This window comes from Garra rufa, chromosome 1 (genome assembly GCF_049309525.1).
Source record: "Garra rufa chromosome 1, GarRuf1.0, whole genome shotgun sequence".
NCBI lineage: Eukaryota > Metazoa > Chordata > Actinopteri > Cypriniformes > Cyprinidae > Garra > Garra rufa.
The window spans coordinates 14,009,161-14,024,490 of record NC_133361.1 but is presented as its reverse complement, the minus strand read 5'-3'; the positions used below and the strand labels follow the sequence as shown (position 1 = coordinate 14,024,490).

At 38.2% G+C, this 15,330-nt stretch overlaps 2 protein-coding genes across 2 annotated transcripts; both read left to right on the top strand.

Moving 5' to 3' along the window:
• The first annotated feature begins 1,816 nt into the window (after positions 1–1,816).
• Positions 1,817–8,042, top strand: LOC141331264 (cytochrome P450 2K1-like). The gene is made up of 9 exons (XM_073836263.1): positions 1,817–2,037; positions 2,110–2,272; positions 2,427–2,576; positions 2,662–2,822; positions 3,099–3,278; positions 3,357–3,498; positions 3,585–3,769; positions 3,857–3,998; positions 5,906–8,042. The coding sequence occupies exons 1-9, from the start codon at positions 1,834–1,836 to the stop codon at positions 6,091–6,093; spliced, it is 1,515 nt and encodes a 504-aa protein (XP_073692364.1). The 5' UTR covers positions 1,817–1,833; the 3' UTR covers positions 6,094–8,042.
• A 2,310-nt stretch (positions 8,043–10,352) lies between these two features.
• LOC141331284 (cytochrome P450 2K1-like) lies at positions 10,353–14,069 on the top strand. Its single transcript, XM_073836296.1, has 9 exons — positions 10,353–10,556; positions 10,636–10,798; positions 10,925–11,074; positions 11,160–11,320; positions 11,573–11,752; positions 11,830–11,971; positions 12,069–12,253; positions 12,340–12,481; positions 13,520–14,069. The coding sequence occupies exons 1-9, from the start codon at positions 10,353–10,355 to the stop codon at positions 13,705–13,707; spliced, it is 1,515 nt and encodes a 504-aa protein (XP_073692397.1). The 3' UTR covers positions 13,708–14,069.
• Positions 14,070–15,330: the final 1,261 nt, after the last annotated feature.

The window sequence follows — 15,330 nt, the reverse complement described above, 5'->3', positions numbered from 1 at the left end:
AACTTTTGAACGGGGTCATTTGTATAAATTCAACTTATTTTCTCTTGTGTACTATATGCAAACGTCTTCTATGTGAAATATCTTATTCAGGTCAGTACTAAATAAAATTAGCATGCATTGTGCATGATCCCTCTTTATTGTGGTAAAATAGTCAACATTTTGCAGATTCTGCAAGACGTGTGTAAACTTTTGACTTTAACTGTATGTTCTGAGAAAAAAATCTCCCAATTGCAAGAAATAAACACAACTTTGAGGAAAAGTTAATATGTGCCCCTGGACCACAAAACCAGTCATAAGGTTAAATTTTACAAAACTGAGATGTATACATCATATGAAAGTTCAATAAATAAGATTTCTATTGATGTATGGTTTGTTTGGATAGGACAATATTTGGCCAAGATACAACTATTTGAAAATCTGGAATCTGAGGGTGCAAAAAAATCTGAATATTGAGAAAATCACCTGTTCTCCAAATTAAGTTCTTAACAATGCATATTACTAATCAAAAACTACATTTTGATATATTTATGATAGGAATTTTACAAAAAAAATCTTCATGGAACATGATCTTTACTTAATTTCCTAATGATTTTTGGCATAAAAGAAAAATTAATAATTTTGACCCATGCAATGTATTTTTGGCTATTGCTACAAATATACCCCAGCGACTTAAGACTGGTTTTGTGCTCCAGGGTCACATATTGTTATAATAATTAAATAATTCAACTATATTATTAAGTTTTCATCCTTGGAGTGAATGGGCCTTTATTCTTGTTGCAAATGAACATGTATTTAATGTAGTCTGGGATGAGCATCACACAGCCTGTCCTATCTGTGCATTATTATATGACTTGAAACAGGTCACTTAGTGCATAACACCAGACGAAATCTTGCATTGATTAATCAGGTCTAAAGTCACTCCCGAGATGCACTCATGCACTTTGTGTTAACAGGATTTGTGTTTTTTATCAGTTATTTTTAAAAAAAGAGTTTAGTTAGTAGTTAAACCTGTTTGATAATCAGTTAACACATTCAATTAAATAGTGTGGTAAAGCTCGTTTGGTAGACGATTTAAACATTTCTCTCATATGGACTCACATTTGACTATGTGACCTTAATGTAATTTTGATATCAAAACTCAAACATACAGCAGGTTGAAGTTGATGTATGGTTTGTTAGGATAGGACAATATTTGGTTGAAATACAGCTATTTGAAAATCTGGAATCTGAGGGTGCAAAAAAATCTTAATATTGAGAAAATTGCCTTTAATGTTGTACAAATGTTGTTCTTAGCAATGCATATTACTAATCAAAATTTTTTGAAATATTTATGGTAGGAAATTTCCAAAATACCTTCATGGAACATCTTAATATTCTAATGATTTTTGGCATTAAAATCAATCATTTTGACCCATACAATGTATATTTGGCTATTGCTATAAATATATTACTGTGCTACTTAAAACTGGTTTGTGGTCCAGGGTCACAATTATATTAAGGTATTGTTTAGCTTCAAAAGGCTTAGAGTAGACATTTATGGATCACTTTTAAAATAAAGATTTAAAGGTTTAAAGTTTGATAAACGTCACAGTATCTCTGTGGGTCACAGTTCGGCATTCTCATTTTTTGACAACATCACAATATTTTGTCCTGTTCCTGTCTTGTTTTGATAGGCTGAATGAGATTAAGGATTAACTCAAAGGGTGATGAAACTACACCCACCCTTTATTCTCATGTTCTTTTTTTAATTTGTTCAGGGTCACATGAGGTCCCTCCCTTACACAGAAGTTATAAATGTGTGAGCGCATGAGTTGAAAAGCTCAGGAAGAGAAAATGGCTTTTGTGGAGTCGCTGCTGCAGTTTCCCAGCACAGGTACAATACTGGGAGCTTTTCTGTTGCTTCTGGTTTGGTATTTGCTTTCTTCTGGATCCAGATCTCAGAAAGAAGGGAAAGAGCCACCAGGACCCAAACCACTGCCGCTGGTGGGGAACCTGCTGAGCCTTGACATCACACGACCCTTTGACAGCTTTTTTGAGGTGAGAACTTAATCACTTAATCACATTTAAACAGTTATAGTATCCTAACATTTTGACATTTGCATCCTCCAGCTCTCCAAAACGTACGGGAACATTTTCCAAGTGTTTATGGGTTCCAAAAGATCAGTGGTCTTGGTCGGATACAAAACCGTCAAAGATGCTCTCGTGAACCATGCAGAAGAGTTCGGCGACAGAGATACTGGACCTGGTTTTAGGATAACGACACATGTGCATGGTAGGATTCTTCTTTTTTACGTCCCAAAATCTTTTAGATCTTTTAGGATGCATACCGAATTAATCTCCCATACAATGCAGACTGACACAAAATAGTCAGTCTATTTAGTCAGGTGTTGCTGAGACTCATTGCCAGATGGTTTTGTGCTGATCAGGCATCATCTTTTCCAATGGAGAGAACTGGAAAGAGATGCGACGCTTCGCTCTCACCAACCTGCGGGACTTTGGGATGGGCAAGAGAGGAAGTGAAGAGAAAATCATCGAGGAAATTCAGTATCTGAAAGGAGAGTTTGATAAGTTTGAAGGTACAAGCTGAGACACACACATGTGCAATTATGCTCTTAGTTGGTATGATACATTGAGAGATGTTTTGTTGTTTGCTTTTCACAGGGAAAGCTTTCGACACGACACAACCTGTGAACTACGCTGTGTCAAACATCATCTCATCTATAGTGTACGGCAGCAGATTTGAATACACAGACCCTGAATTCACTGAAATGGTTGACAGGGCGAATAAAAATGTTCGGGCTGGTGGATCGACTTCTGTGAGAGTAATTATAACTTGTATATTAACTAGAACTAGAAACATTGCTGACATTGGCTTTTTTAAATCTACATGAGCAGTTAAGTAAATTGTTAACTGGATTGCTCTGACAACAGATGCAATTTGCAAATAAATCAGGAATTGCAAACCAATTCAACAGCTTGTTCACAAGGACATTTCGCATCTCACAACGGGTGTTGATTTCTTCAGTTCCATATAAACAATATGTTTTTGTGAAATGTACCTTGATAACTTTCTCATGTCTCTGAATGTGCATTTCTAGCTGTGCAACATATTTCCGTGGTTGGGTCTGTTTCTGAAAAACAAAAGGAATGTTCAAAACAATATTCTGCAAAATAGACTACAAATGACCAAGTTGATCAATGGGCTTCAGGAGACTCTGAATCCAGACGACCGCAGAGGATTTGTCGACTCCTTTCTCATCCGCAAACAGAGCGACGAGGTATGTCATTTTTTTTACCCACAACATTTTCAATAATCAAGGTGAATCAATATTCATTTTGCCAATTGCATTTGACAGAAATCTGGCAAGAAGGACTCATACTTTCACCAGGAGAATCTTGTGGTGACGGTGGGAAATCTGTTTGTCGCTGGTACTGACACCACAGGAACGACTCTGCGCTGGGGTTTGATGCTTATGGCCAAATACCCTCATATACAGGGTAAAAACACAGTATGGTCAAGAGTTTTTCCTCAGTGGTGAATTCAGTGTTGTTCAAAGGAACAAACTTGTTGGGTTTGTGTGCAGATCGAGTTCAGGAGGAGATTGACAGAGTCATTGGTGGACGTCAGCCAATGGTGGAAGACAGAAAGAAATTACCGTATACAGATGCTGTGATCCATGAAACTCAGAGAATGGCTAACATAGTACCCATGAACCTACCACATATAACCAGCTGTGATGTTACCTTCAATGGATACTTCATCAAGAAGGTCTGCCAGTAGAATAAATATGTATAAGGCCTAGAGAAAATGTGCATCTTGAAAATCAAGGTTTTTGGTCATTTCTCCATTTTCTAGGGCACCACTGTAATTCCTCTGCTGACGTCTGTTTTGAAGGATCCAAGCGAATGGGAAAAACCAAACAGCTTTTACCCAGAACACTTCCTTGATGAGAAGGGCCAGTTTGTCAAGAGGGACGCTTTCATGCCCTTTTCTGCAGGTACAGTAAAACTTCAGCTCAAGGCCATAACCATGTCTTCTGTGCAAATCAGTGCAAAAACAATGGCAAAAGTAGTGTAATATATGCCTTAAAGGGGTCCTATTATGCTTTTTCACTTTTTGAACTTTAGCCAGTGTGTGGTGTGTATGTTTGGGCATAAAAAACATCTACAAAGTTACAAATCTCACAGTCCACTCTAAAGGGAGATATGTTTTTAAAAAAAATCCCTTTTCAAGAACTACAACGAAACAGCTCAATTGGACTACAGCCTTTTTTTTCCGGAGGCTATTATGTCACAACGTAAGTCCCGCATACTGAAATTCAATACGTTGGCGGGTGGGGGATTCGCCTAACTTTAGCCATGTATTATGGACGGCCGCTTTTGGGATGCTACAGCGAGCCTCAGATCGGCTCGTTTAAACGTAGCTTTAACAAAAAAGTACGCAAACTGCTCAGGTAGCCATGCTGAAAAGTCCAAAATAAATCGATCCATAATGAAAAAAAGTGCCTCATATGGCTCCGGGGCGGTCGGTAAAAGCCTCCTTTAGCGATCAGATGTGTTAGATTATTGCTTCTGCTGCTGCTGCAAGCAAGTACAGAACCTGCTAGTGCCAAAGCTGTGAGTATTTAAGACATAAATAGCATAAAATAACCCGCAGCAGATCTGTACAGGTGGAGCTGGGGAAGGTTAGCTTGGCAAGCCAGACCCACATAAATGTAGGGTCTGGGCACTCTCCATAGACAGCGCTCAACCGGAGGGGTGGGATAAACGGTTGTCTTTCAAACTCCTCTCCACGCAATAGGATAGCGCTACAACCAATCAGAGACTTAGTCTGTCAGGTGACGTAGTCAGAGCGACAGAGATTTTTAACGAAAATCAGTGCACTGTGCAGTCTGTCAGCCAAATAATAGACATAGATGGGCACTAAACCTTTAAAAGTAAACAAAAACATGCACAGACAAATCCAAATTACACCCTGCTCTGATGTAGTATACGCAAACACCGGAAGGGGAAATCGGTGAAAAAGTCCAGGATGAGTTTGCGCAAGCAAACGTAATCTTTTAGCTTTAAATGGGTTTGAACAACCAGGATAAACGCAAGTAATTACCATTTTGAATAGCCGCTATATCCACAATCTCTGTGCACTGTGTGAACAATGAGTGTCGTATACACGCCACAGATCGCTTCCGGTGTTTGCGTATTCTACACCACAGCGCGTTCACATGTAACGAGCTCCTGCTCAGGACAGATGGACGTGGCTGTGTATCAAAAGTAAAAAATTATATAAATACTGTTCAGTTTTCCACGCATAATTCACAGAACCAGGAATTCATGTCTGACGGAACTTATGGTCGCAGGTCAGTTGTCATCATGTTAAGCCCGCCCCTCGACTCGTGATTGGCCCGGTACATCTTGGATTTTTCGGAATTTTAAGTGAATTGAGAGTAACTAGACTGACCTTGGAAGCAAATATAATTTGCTGCCGCTAGGGGCGCGTCTAGATTCTAGGCTAGGGGAAGGTGGGTTTCAGAGGAACTCTGCGAAAGAGGAAGCATGCTGCGAAATGCCCAAGTGAACGATACCAGCCATTTCAATAGCTGCAAGCTGCATATGCAACAAGAAACCAATCAGGTTTTGCCAAGTCGTATAACTCTGTGATATCATCAGGTAAGTGTAACAACCCGTCAGTCCGTGTCATCTAGAGTTTCATAGCAGAACTAGGTGTTTATCACTTCAAAACAGCTTAATTGAACAAAAAACCCAGTAGTTTGCATCACTGGTTATACTGTTGGTCGTTACTGTTTGGCCCGCCTTCTTTGATTTGGTTGGTTACTGCAAACATTTTGACATTTTTAGTGTTGTTTGAACCTCTCTCTCTTTCTTTCTATCTCTCTCACACACACAGGACGTAGGGCTTGTGTTGGAGAGAGTTTGGCCAGGATGGAGCTCTTCCTGTTCTTCACCTCCCTTCTTCAGACCTACCGCTTCACAACTCCACCTGGAGTGTCTGAAGATGAGCTGGATCTCAATGGAATAGTCGGACTGACATTGAATCCATCGCTACACGAGCTGTGTGCGATCAGACGCTCCTGAAGAAAATATCAAGTGAAAACAGAAACAAAACTCAAAAGAGTTGGGTGATTCTTGCACTTATTTTAGTTTCTGAGTAATATGCTTGGCTATACCGCTTGTAAGCACTTTCAGTAGCTGTGGTCTGCTAAAAGCCTCAAAGGCATCAGGGTTGAAGTAGAGAGAGTACAAAGACGCAGTTTTATTCATCCACAGGCATCTTCCCATGCTTTGCTTTTCTCCTTATCACTAGGAAAAGCAGTGAAGACTTACATCGCTTCTCTTGTTGCCCTTCGACTGAAAACAACAACCAAAAGCCGCACAATGTGGCATCTTATCAGTATGTTATTTTCTGAGTTGCACTGCCGTAAAAATAGCAACAGTGCAGCCATTCATATCATTGAATTAGTTGTGGCCCCCATAGTCCATAATATGTATAAACCAATGTGGATTTTTTTTAAATAACGTAAGTCTTTCGTGGGTATCCTGTAACGTATTTCAGTAAGAGACACCATTTATGTTATATTAAGCCATACAAGTCTTAATACCTGGGATTCCTTTAAAAATGTTGGTGGCAGCCAGTCAAACACAATACACATATTGTTTTAAAGCAGCTTTATCAAGCAAAGTTAGCTAAAATATGTTAAATATTATCTAGTTACGTGCAATAATGCCTGTTTATATAAACAGATTATATAAAGAGAAAATGGTCCATTATTGTCAAGTTTTGGGCTGTACTAAATGGTCAGACTGGGAAAAACATTTGGAGTATTATAGATTGCCAAAAGTTATAAATCAAGGAGAAAGAGTGCAAAAGGCATTTGTGGTTGGCCAAACGGAACCAGAATTTCCAGGGAAGAATTTTTGACAACATTCATGTTTGTTCTTATCATTTTCGGTCAGATGAAATATTAGGCTAATATCTTAATACTGCTTGTGTGTATCTTTAACACCTATTAACTTTAGTTTATCAAAATATTGTACCCTTTCCTGCTTACTAAGTCCTTCTCATTTTTTTTCAACTGGTTTAGACAGCATAAATTAGCAGAACAATGTATTCAGTGTATTAACCATGCAATCCATGCTGTTGTGTACATCTGAGTATTGCTAATACGGCCGCGCATTCGGGTAACTGACCGAATCGTGATGTAACTGCAAACCCTCTATTAAAGGATGACTTCCTTCAGAACCACATAGTGGCATTCCGATATAACCACATGGATTCAGTTGGTAGACAAGCAGTACGGTAGTATGCCATATGCTAATTGTCCATTTGAAATAGTTTTTAAGCACAATATCAGTTGATAAGACCAGTGAAAAAAGAGAGGCCACAGTTCATTTTGCAGAGTTTTACGAGTATATCGCTCTCAGTAAAAAAGTACAAAGTTGTGGTCGGTACCCTATAGGTACAAAAGCTAAAGAATCTTTGTGTCACATTTACCCCTAAATGGTACAGTTAATTATTTAGGCAAAATAAGAGGGATCATACAAAATTCATGTTATTTTTTAGGAGGAAATAATAGTTGAATTTACACAAATCACCCTGTTCAAAAGTTTACATACACTTGATTAATACTGTGTTGTTACCTGAATGATCCACAGCTGGGTTTTTTTGTTTAGTGATAGTTGTTCATGAGTCCCTTGTTTGTCCTGAACAGTTAAACTGCCTGCTGTTCTTCAGAAAAATCCTTAAGGTCCCACAAATTCTTTGGTTTTTCAGCGTATTTGTGTGTTTGAACCCTTTCCAACAATGACTGTATGATTTTGAGATGCATCTTTTCACACTGAGGACAACTGACAGACTCATATTCAACTATTACAGAAGATTCAAACACTCACTGATGCTCCAGAAGGAAAAACCATGGGTCATTTTTATAAATTCTACTATTGTTTTCTCTTGTGGACTATATGAAAATGTCTTTTTATGTGAACTATCTAATTCAGGTCAGTACTAAATAAAAAATAAACATGCATTTTGTATGATCCCTCTTATTTTGCTAAAATAACTTTTGACTTCAACTGTATTTGAATCTAAAATGTACGTATTAGCACCTTCTGAAATGATACTGTTTTTTTCTGGGAGGGCATGGGTTGAAAAGACAGCTATAGTAATTCCACTATTTTATGCCATTCAATTACCGTGAGTTTGCGTTGTTGAACCTGTCAGCACAAGTGTGTAAGAATCGAAACACAAAATGCTACAGCCTCTGTGTTCCTGTCAACCCCTGACACCGTTAGCAATAATAGCTAATCATCCTCAGACAGGTGAAGGTTCAGCCATGGGAATAGAGGACAAATGTCAACCCAAAAGATATTTAGGTCACTAATGTCTGAACCTCACTGCATGAATCAGCTGGTGTTTAGGTGATTTTAAATGAATGAACAACAGGTGGAGTTCATCACATTAACTATCAACATAATACACTAATGTTTTGATATACTGCAGTAAAAAGATGTTTAATTACATTCGGTCTGATCTGATCTACGTTGAAACTGTTCTTTAATATAATAATGAAGCGTTACTCTTGCCAAAATCATTACTCATATGGCCGTCAATATATCAGAGTAAATAAACAGTGAAACTGAACGGAGGTAACTTTCCCTCAGCCTGCTGAGAATTAATCTTTTAAACTAGGTACGAGCCTATAAAAAGTTAAACCCAAGTGAATTAAATCAGTTCTCAGAATTCAGAAAAAAGGTAATAACTGCAAGATTTTGCAAGAAAACGTCAGAATTGTGCGATAAAAAGTCGTAGTTACCTTTTTATTTTTTATCTTCCCTTAAATCAACTGTTTTCAAGAATATGCATCATATTCCACATTGACATCTAATTTGACTCGCTTCTATTATCTGACAGATGAATTTGTACCAACGTATAGCGTTAGATTGCACATACTGTACAAGTTTTGACATCAGTTTTAGAAGATATCGCAAGTATTTTCTACCTAGAAGGTGAATCATTTTTGAGAGCTTATTTGATTGACAGGATGAAAAGTTTCTGTGACGAAATTGCATTGCCTAATCAGGTCTGTGAAAGCTGGTCTGAAGTGGTTGAAGTGTGACAGAGGTGAGAGATGCACTCATGAACTTTGTGCTAACAGGATTTGTGTGTGTAATTATGTAATATATGGGCCATTTCAAAGTCAGACTTTTGTATATAATATCTAAGGTACATATTTCTAGTGATTATGCAGTTAATTCTCTTTTTGTATTTTTTAGAAAGTTTTGGGATATTTGTCCTCTCCCCAAATTTGTCACTAACGAAACTCAGTGAGAGTTACATTGACCTAATAAGATTTTGCTTACATCTTCCTTGTAAATATATTTTTTCTATTTTATCAAACATTTTCAGAGGTACATCAATAATAATTACAATTTTACCAATATTTCAAGTGTGATTTATGAGATTTGGTCTATTTTGATTCTAATCTTTCTTTGCAAAAGGCAACAAGTTGATCATACTGATTTCAAACTTAAAAATTAAATAGTCTGAATACACACTGAACTAAAAACTAGCATAACACTTTATTTTTGAAGCGTTTGATTGCTGTAATAGCCAATAAAGGCTTTTCTATTGATTATTGAGAAGGGTATGAATAACTGTGGACTTGCCACTTTTTGTTCAAATGTAAATAAAAGCTGAGAAATATTTTTTTTTTTTCACAGTGATGCCTCTTGTACATCATCTTATTATCTTTTTGGAGAAGCCTGTGTTATTTCCGGTCAAAAAAACAACAACTTGCTTTTTGAATAAAGGTAATTTTAAGTCTGAATTTGCCAGGGGTATGAATAATTTTGGGATTGACTGTATGAAGTAAATAATAAAGCTCATAACAATTTTTACTTTTTTGTTGGAATTAAAGATTGGTGTTACTCATCTGAACACAATACAAGGTGGCGGTAGGTAAGAGGTTACGCAGGTTTTAACTTGCAGTTCTCTGTGTGTCACAAGTCAGACATGCCCATTATTAGCTGATTACTATAAATTGTAGACAGTGTCACAATATTTAGTTCATATATAAACCAGAAGGCATGCAATAATATTTGTGCAAAGATTGTGTTGGACCTAAACTTTGGCTTTTATGGCATTATTGGTAGAATATTGGTCCTGGCATGTTTAAACATGCTGAAGAAAATTGCTGATTCATCATAGCATGTCACATACATGCTAACCACACCAACCCTTTTCTCACTGATTTAAAGAAAAAAAAAATAGTTTTAGGTCCCTCCCTTACACTGGCTATAAATGTGCGAGTGCATCATTTGAGGAGCTCAGAGAGAAAATGGCTGTTGTCGAGTCACTCCTGCAGTTTCCCAGCACAGGTACAATACTGGGAGCTTTTCTGTTGCTTCTGGTTTTGTATTTGCTTTCCTCTGAATCTAAACCTCAGAAAAAAGGCAAAGAGCCACCAGGACCCAAACCACTGCCGCTGTTTGGGAACCTGCTGACCCTCGACCTCACAAGACCCTTTGACACCTTTTTTGAGGTGAGACCTTGACTCAAACACATAGTGATAGAAGTCTAACATTTTGAGGTTTGTTTGTGAATGTGTTTGTGTCCTCCAGCTGTCTAAAACCTATGGGAACATATTCCAAGTGTCTTTGGGTCCCAAAAAAACGGTGGTCTTAGTCGGATACAAAACCATCAAAGAAGCTCTCGTGAACCATGCAGAAGAGTTCGGTGACAGAGATATTGCACCTAGTTTCAGGATAATGAACGACAAACATGGTAGGATGCTTCCTAAATGATTGTGTGAGGTGTAAATGCTAAACATTTTGCAAAACAAAAATGTTGCATATTTATAAAAACAGCATGTTGCTGGGACTTACAGTAAGATGGTTTTGTGCCAATCAGGGATCATCTTTTCCAACGGAGAGAACTGGAAAGAGATGCGACGCTTCGCTCTCAGTAACCTGCGGGACCTTGGGATGGGCAAGAGAGGAAGTGAAGAGAAAATCATTGAGGAAATTCAGCATCTGAAAGGAGAGTTTGATATGTTTGAAGGTAAAATTTGAGACACACACATGTGCAATCATGCTCATAGTTGGTAAGATCCATTGAGAGATGTTTTGTTGTTTGCGCTTCACAGGGAAAGCCTTTGACACGACACAACCTGTGAACTACGCTGTGTCAAACATCATCTCATCTATCGTGTACGGCAGCAGATTTGAATACACAGACCCTGAATTCACTGAAATGGTGGACAGGGCCAACGAAAATGTTCACGTTGCTGGATCGACTTCTATAATGGTACATTTGTAGTCCATATCAAACCATCAGTGAAACACAAATGACATTTAATGAGCTTAAACTACTCCTTTTACAGTAGATTTAGTTCACGAATAACTGACAGTCATGACCTAATATCTTAGAGCAGGTCTCGATTTCTTCAGTTTCAAATAAGGAACAATATGTTTTTGTGAAATGTAGTAAATGGAAAAAGTGCACCTCTGGAGAATGTGTTTCTCAGTCTTTCTTGTGTCTCTGATTGTCCATTTCTAGCTTTACAACATATTTCCATGGTTGGGCCCAATCATAAAAAACGTAAGGATTCTTGAGAACAATATTGCGCAAAGTAGACAACAGATGACGAAGTTGTTTGATGGGCTTCTGGAGACTCTGAATTCACATGACCGCAGAGGTTTTGTCGACTCCTTTCTCATCCGCAAGCAGAGTGAAGAGGTATGTAACATTGTCGATAAAATAGTCAAACATTAAGATGGTGAATAATTATGCATTTTGTTGATTGCATTTGACAGAAATCAGGCAAGAAGGACTCATACTTTCACCAGGACAATCTTATGGTATCGGTGACAGATCTGTTTGTCGCTGGTACTGACACCACAGGAACAACTCTGCGCTGGGGTTTGATGCTTATGGCCAAATACCCTCATATACAGGGTAAAACAGTAAAAATAAAAGTTATAATAAAACAATACACGTTTTTTTAATGCTGAATTTAACGGAGTCTAAAGAAACAAACATTTTGCATTTGCAGATCGAGTTCAGGAGGAGATTGACAGAGTCATTGGTGGACGTCAGCCAGTGGTGGAAGACAGAAAGAAATTACCGTATACAGATGCTGTGATCCATGAAACTCAGAGAATGGCTAACATAGTACCCATGAACCTACCACATATAACCAGCTGTGATGTTACCTTCAATGGATACTTCATCAAGAAGGTCAGCCAGTAGAATAAATATGCATAAGGCTAAGAGAAGATGTGCATCTTGAAAATCAAGGTTTTGGTCTTTTCTCCATTTTCTAGGGCACCACTGTTATTCCTCTGCTGACGTCTGTTTTGAAGGATCCAAGCGAATGGGAAAAACCAAACAGCTTTTACCCAGAACACTTCCTTGATGAGAAGGGACAGTTTGTCAAGAGGGACGCTTTCATGCCCTTTTCTGCAGGTACAGTGAAACTTCAGCTCAAGGCTGAAACCATGTCCACATTGGCAAAGCAATTTTTGAAAGTAATGGTCTTTTTTATATAAAGAAAAACTTGCAAGCAATGCATTTGACCTACTTTCAAATAATATTTCAGACAATATTTTCAAATAAAATATGCACACACTTACTCTTAAGGCTGGAATATAGCCCACGACACAATTTTTATGTAATAATTGACTTTTTTAAATATCTTAATGCTGTTTTTTTTTTTTTATGTCTTAATGACTTTTATGTCATAATTACGATTTACCAAAACAAGATATTTCATGTGAAATGGCCTTCCATACATTTAAAATCTCTACACCAAAAATTGTGTTTAGAGTAAAGTTAAAACCTACCTTCAGAATCAGCCAACCTTGATTTATGACAGGCCCAGGCTCTGACTTTCAGCAGCTCACACCAACTACTCCAGACTGTAGATCGCGGCAAACTCCTGGGCAAAAGTTGTGTAGTTTAATATTCCTCAATCATTGCCTTAAATGTTAGTTCACCCAAAAAAGAAAATTAGCCCATTTACTCACCATCAAGGTGTATATGACTTTCTTCTTTCAGACAAATACAGTCACAGTTATATTTAAAATGTCCTGGCTCTTCCAAGCTTTATAATGGCAGTGGCAGTGTAAAAAGTAATGGCCCTAGTACTGAGCCTTGAGATACTCCATACTCCACTTGTGAGCAATATGATACTTCTTTATTCACTGCCACAAATTGATGGAGGTCAGATAAGTAAGATTTGAACCATGCAAATGCACTTCCACTAATGCCAACATCAGTTTCAAGTTTATTCAAAGGAAAGTTGTGGTCTATTGTGTCAAATGCAGCGCTAAGATCCAGCAGCACTAATAGAGAGATGCAACCACGATTGGATGATAAGAGCAGGTCATTTGTAACTCATCAGCGCTGTCTCAATTCAGACAAAATTTCTAACAGGCATGCATTGCTGTCTGCCTAGACAACATTTTATTCAACCGTATAACAGTTCTTCTCTCTCTTTCTCAGGACGCAGGATGTGTCTTGGAGAGAGTTTGGCCAGGATGGAGCTCTTCCTGTTCTTCACCTCCCTCCTTCAGACCTACCGCTTCACAACTCCACCTGGAGTCTCTGGAGATGATCTGGATCTCAAAGGAATAGTCGGAATCACGTTGAATCCATCTCCACACAAACTGTGTGCGATCAAACGCTCCTGATTGAAGAAAATAAAATCAGAAAACACAGAAACAAAACATCTTACCTCATTGTAGTATGATTTGGGGGATCTTTTACACTAATTTTAGAGTGCTTGTTCTTCTGAGTAAATGTATTTTGTCACAACGACAAGAAGCTAAGAATGAACTGATTTTAAAAAGGGGATATTACTTTTAAAGATTAATTTTTTTTTTATCATTGTAAGGTGGTTGTGTACACAAACTACCAACACACATTAATGTGCAAACAACATGTGAAAGTTAGTTTTGCACCCGATGACCCCTTTAAAGGTTTTTCATGAAACCACTTAGACAAAAAAGATAATTCTTTGCAGTGTGAAACACCTTTATTTTTAAGAAGTGCAATAAAGAAGTGCAACAAATACAAATTTGAATGCAAACATTGTGTTTAGTATATTATTGCATAATGTGATGTTAGAGCTTTCCATTATGACTAGGCTAAAGCAATTGATTTTTTTATTTTTTTATTTTTATTTTTGCATATGCTGCGAAGAAATCAAGACAGATTCAGTTTCTGTCCAGTTTCACCGGCCACCGATCATGTACCACAACATTTCTCAGAATCAGAATCAGAAAGAGCTTTATTGCCAAGTATGCTTGCGCATACAAGGAATTTGTTTCAGTGTTATTAGCTTCCAGTACACAGAGACAACAACGCACAGACAAAAAAAAATGAGAGAATAAGAAAAATTACACATATGTAAGCATAAATAGACCAAAAATAGAAAATAATAATAATAATTTGTAAAAAATAAATTGACAAATAAATATGTATGTAAAGTTGTGCTATAGGTGATAGGATGGAATGCATGGATGTGTTAGGGTGGAAGCAGTAGATGTCAGATTATTCCACACATTTTTATTGTACAATGGGAGGAACATTTAACTGTTCAAAAGGTGGATTGCCTGGGGGAAAAAACTGTTCATGCGTCTGGTAGTCCTGATATTTGGGGCTCTGTAGCGCCGGCCGGATGGTAAGAGTTCAAAGAGGGGGTGGCTCGGATGTGAGGGGTCCAGAGTGATTTTTTGAGCTCTTTTCCTCACTCTGGATGTGTACAGTTCTTGAAGGGTGGGCAGGGGAGCACCAATAATCCTCTCAGCAGACCAAACCATTCTCTGCAATCTTCTGATGTCTGATTTTGTAGCTGAGCCAAACCAGACAGTTATTGATGTGCACAAAACAGACTCGATGATGGCTGAGTAGAACTGTCTCAGCAACTCCTGTGGTAGGTTGAACTTCTTCAGCTGGCGAAGGAAGGCCTTTTTTTACAATCGAGTTGATGTGAGTGTCCCACTTCAGGTCCTGGGAGATGAAACATCCCAGGAACTTGAATGTCTCCACTGTAGCCACAGTGCTGTTCATGATGGTGAGTGAGGAAGGTGCAGGGGGGTTCCTCCTGAAGTCCACTATCATCTCTAGTTTTAAGCTTGTTCAGCTCCAGGTTGTTGTGACTGCACCAGACAGCCAGCTCTTTTACCTCCTGTCTGTAGGCAGACTCGTCACTGTCCCGAATGAGGCCGATAACCGTGGTGTCGTCTGCAAACTTCAGGAGCTTGACAGAGGGGTCTTTAGAGGTGCAGTCGTTGGTGTAGAGGGAGAAGAGC

What these genes read in the sequence shown, in the direction of transcription:
- LOC141331264 (XM_073836263.1), top strand. Translation starts at nt 1,834, where the DNA reads ATGGCTTTTGTGGAGTCGCTGCTGCAGTTTCCCAGCACAGGTACAATA. An exon ending in CCTTTGACAGCTTTTTTGAG is followed by an intron (nt 2,038 to 2,109) that starts GTGAGAACTTAA and finishes TGCATCCTCCAG; the next exon opens with CTCTCCAAAACGTACGGGAA. An exon ending in AGAGTTTGATAAGTTTGAAG is followed by an intron (nt 2,577 to 2,661) that starts GTACAAGCTGAG and finishes TGCTTTTCACAG; the next exon opens with GGAAAGCTTTCGACACGACA.
- LOC141331284 (XM_073836296.1), top strand. Translation starts at nt 10,353, where the DNA reads ATGGCTGTTGTCGAGTCACTCCTGCAGTTTCCCAGCACAGGTACAATA. An exon ending in AGAGTTTGATATGTTTGAAG is followed by an intron (nt 11,075 to 11,159) that starts GTAAAATTTGAG and finishes TGCGCTTCACAG; the next exon opens with GGAAAGCCTTTGACACGACA. An exon ending in CTGGATCGACTTCTATAATG is followed by an intron (nt 11,321 to 11,572) that starts GTACATTTGTAG and finishes GTCCATTTCTAG; the next exon opens with CTTTACAACATATTTCCATG.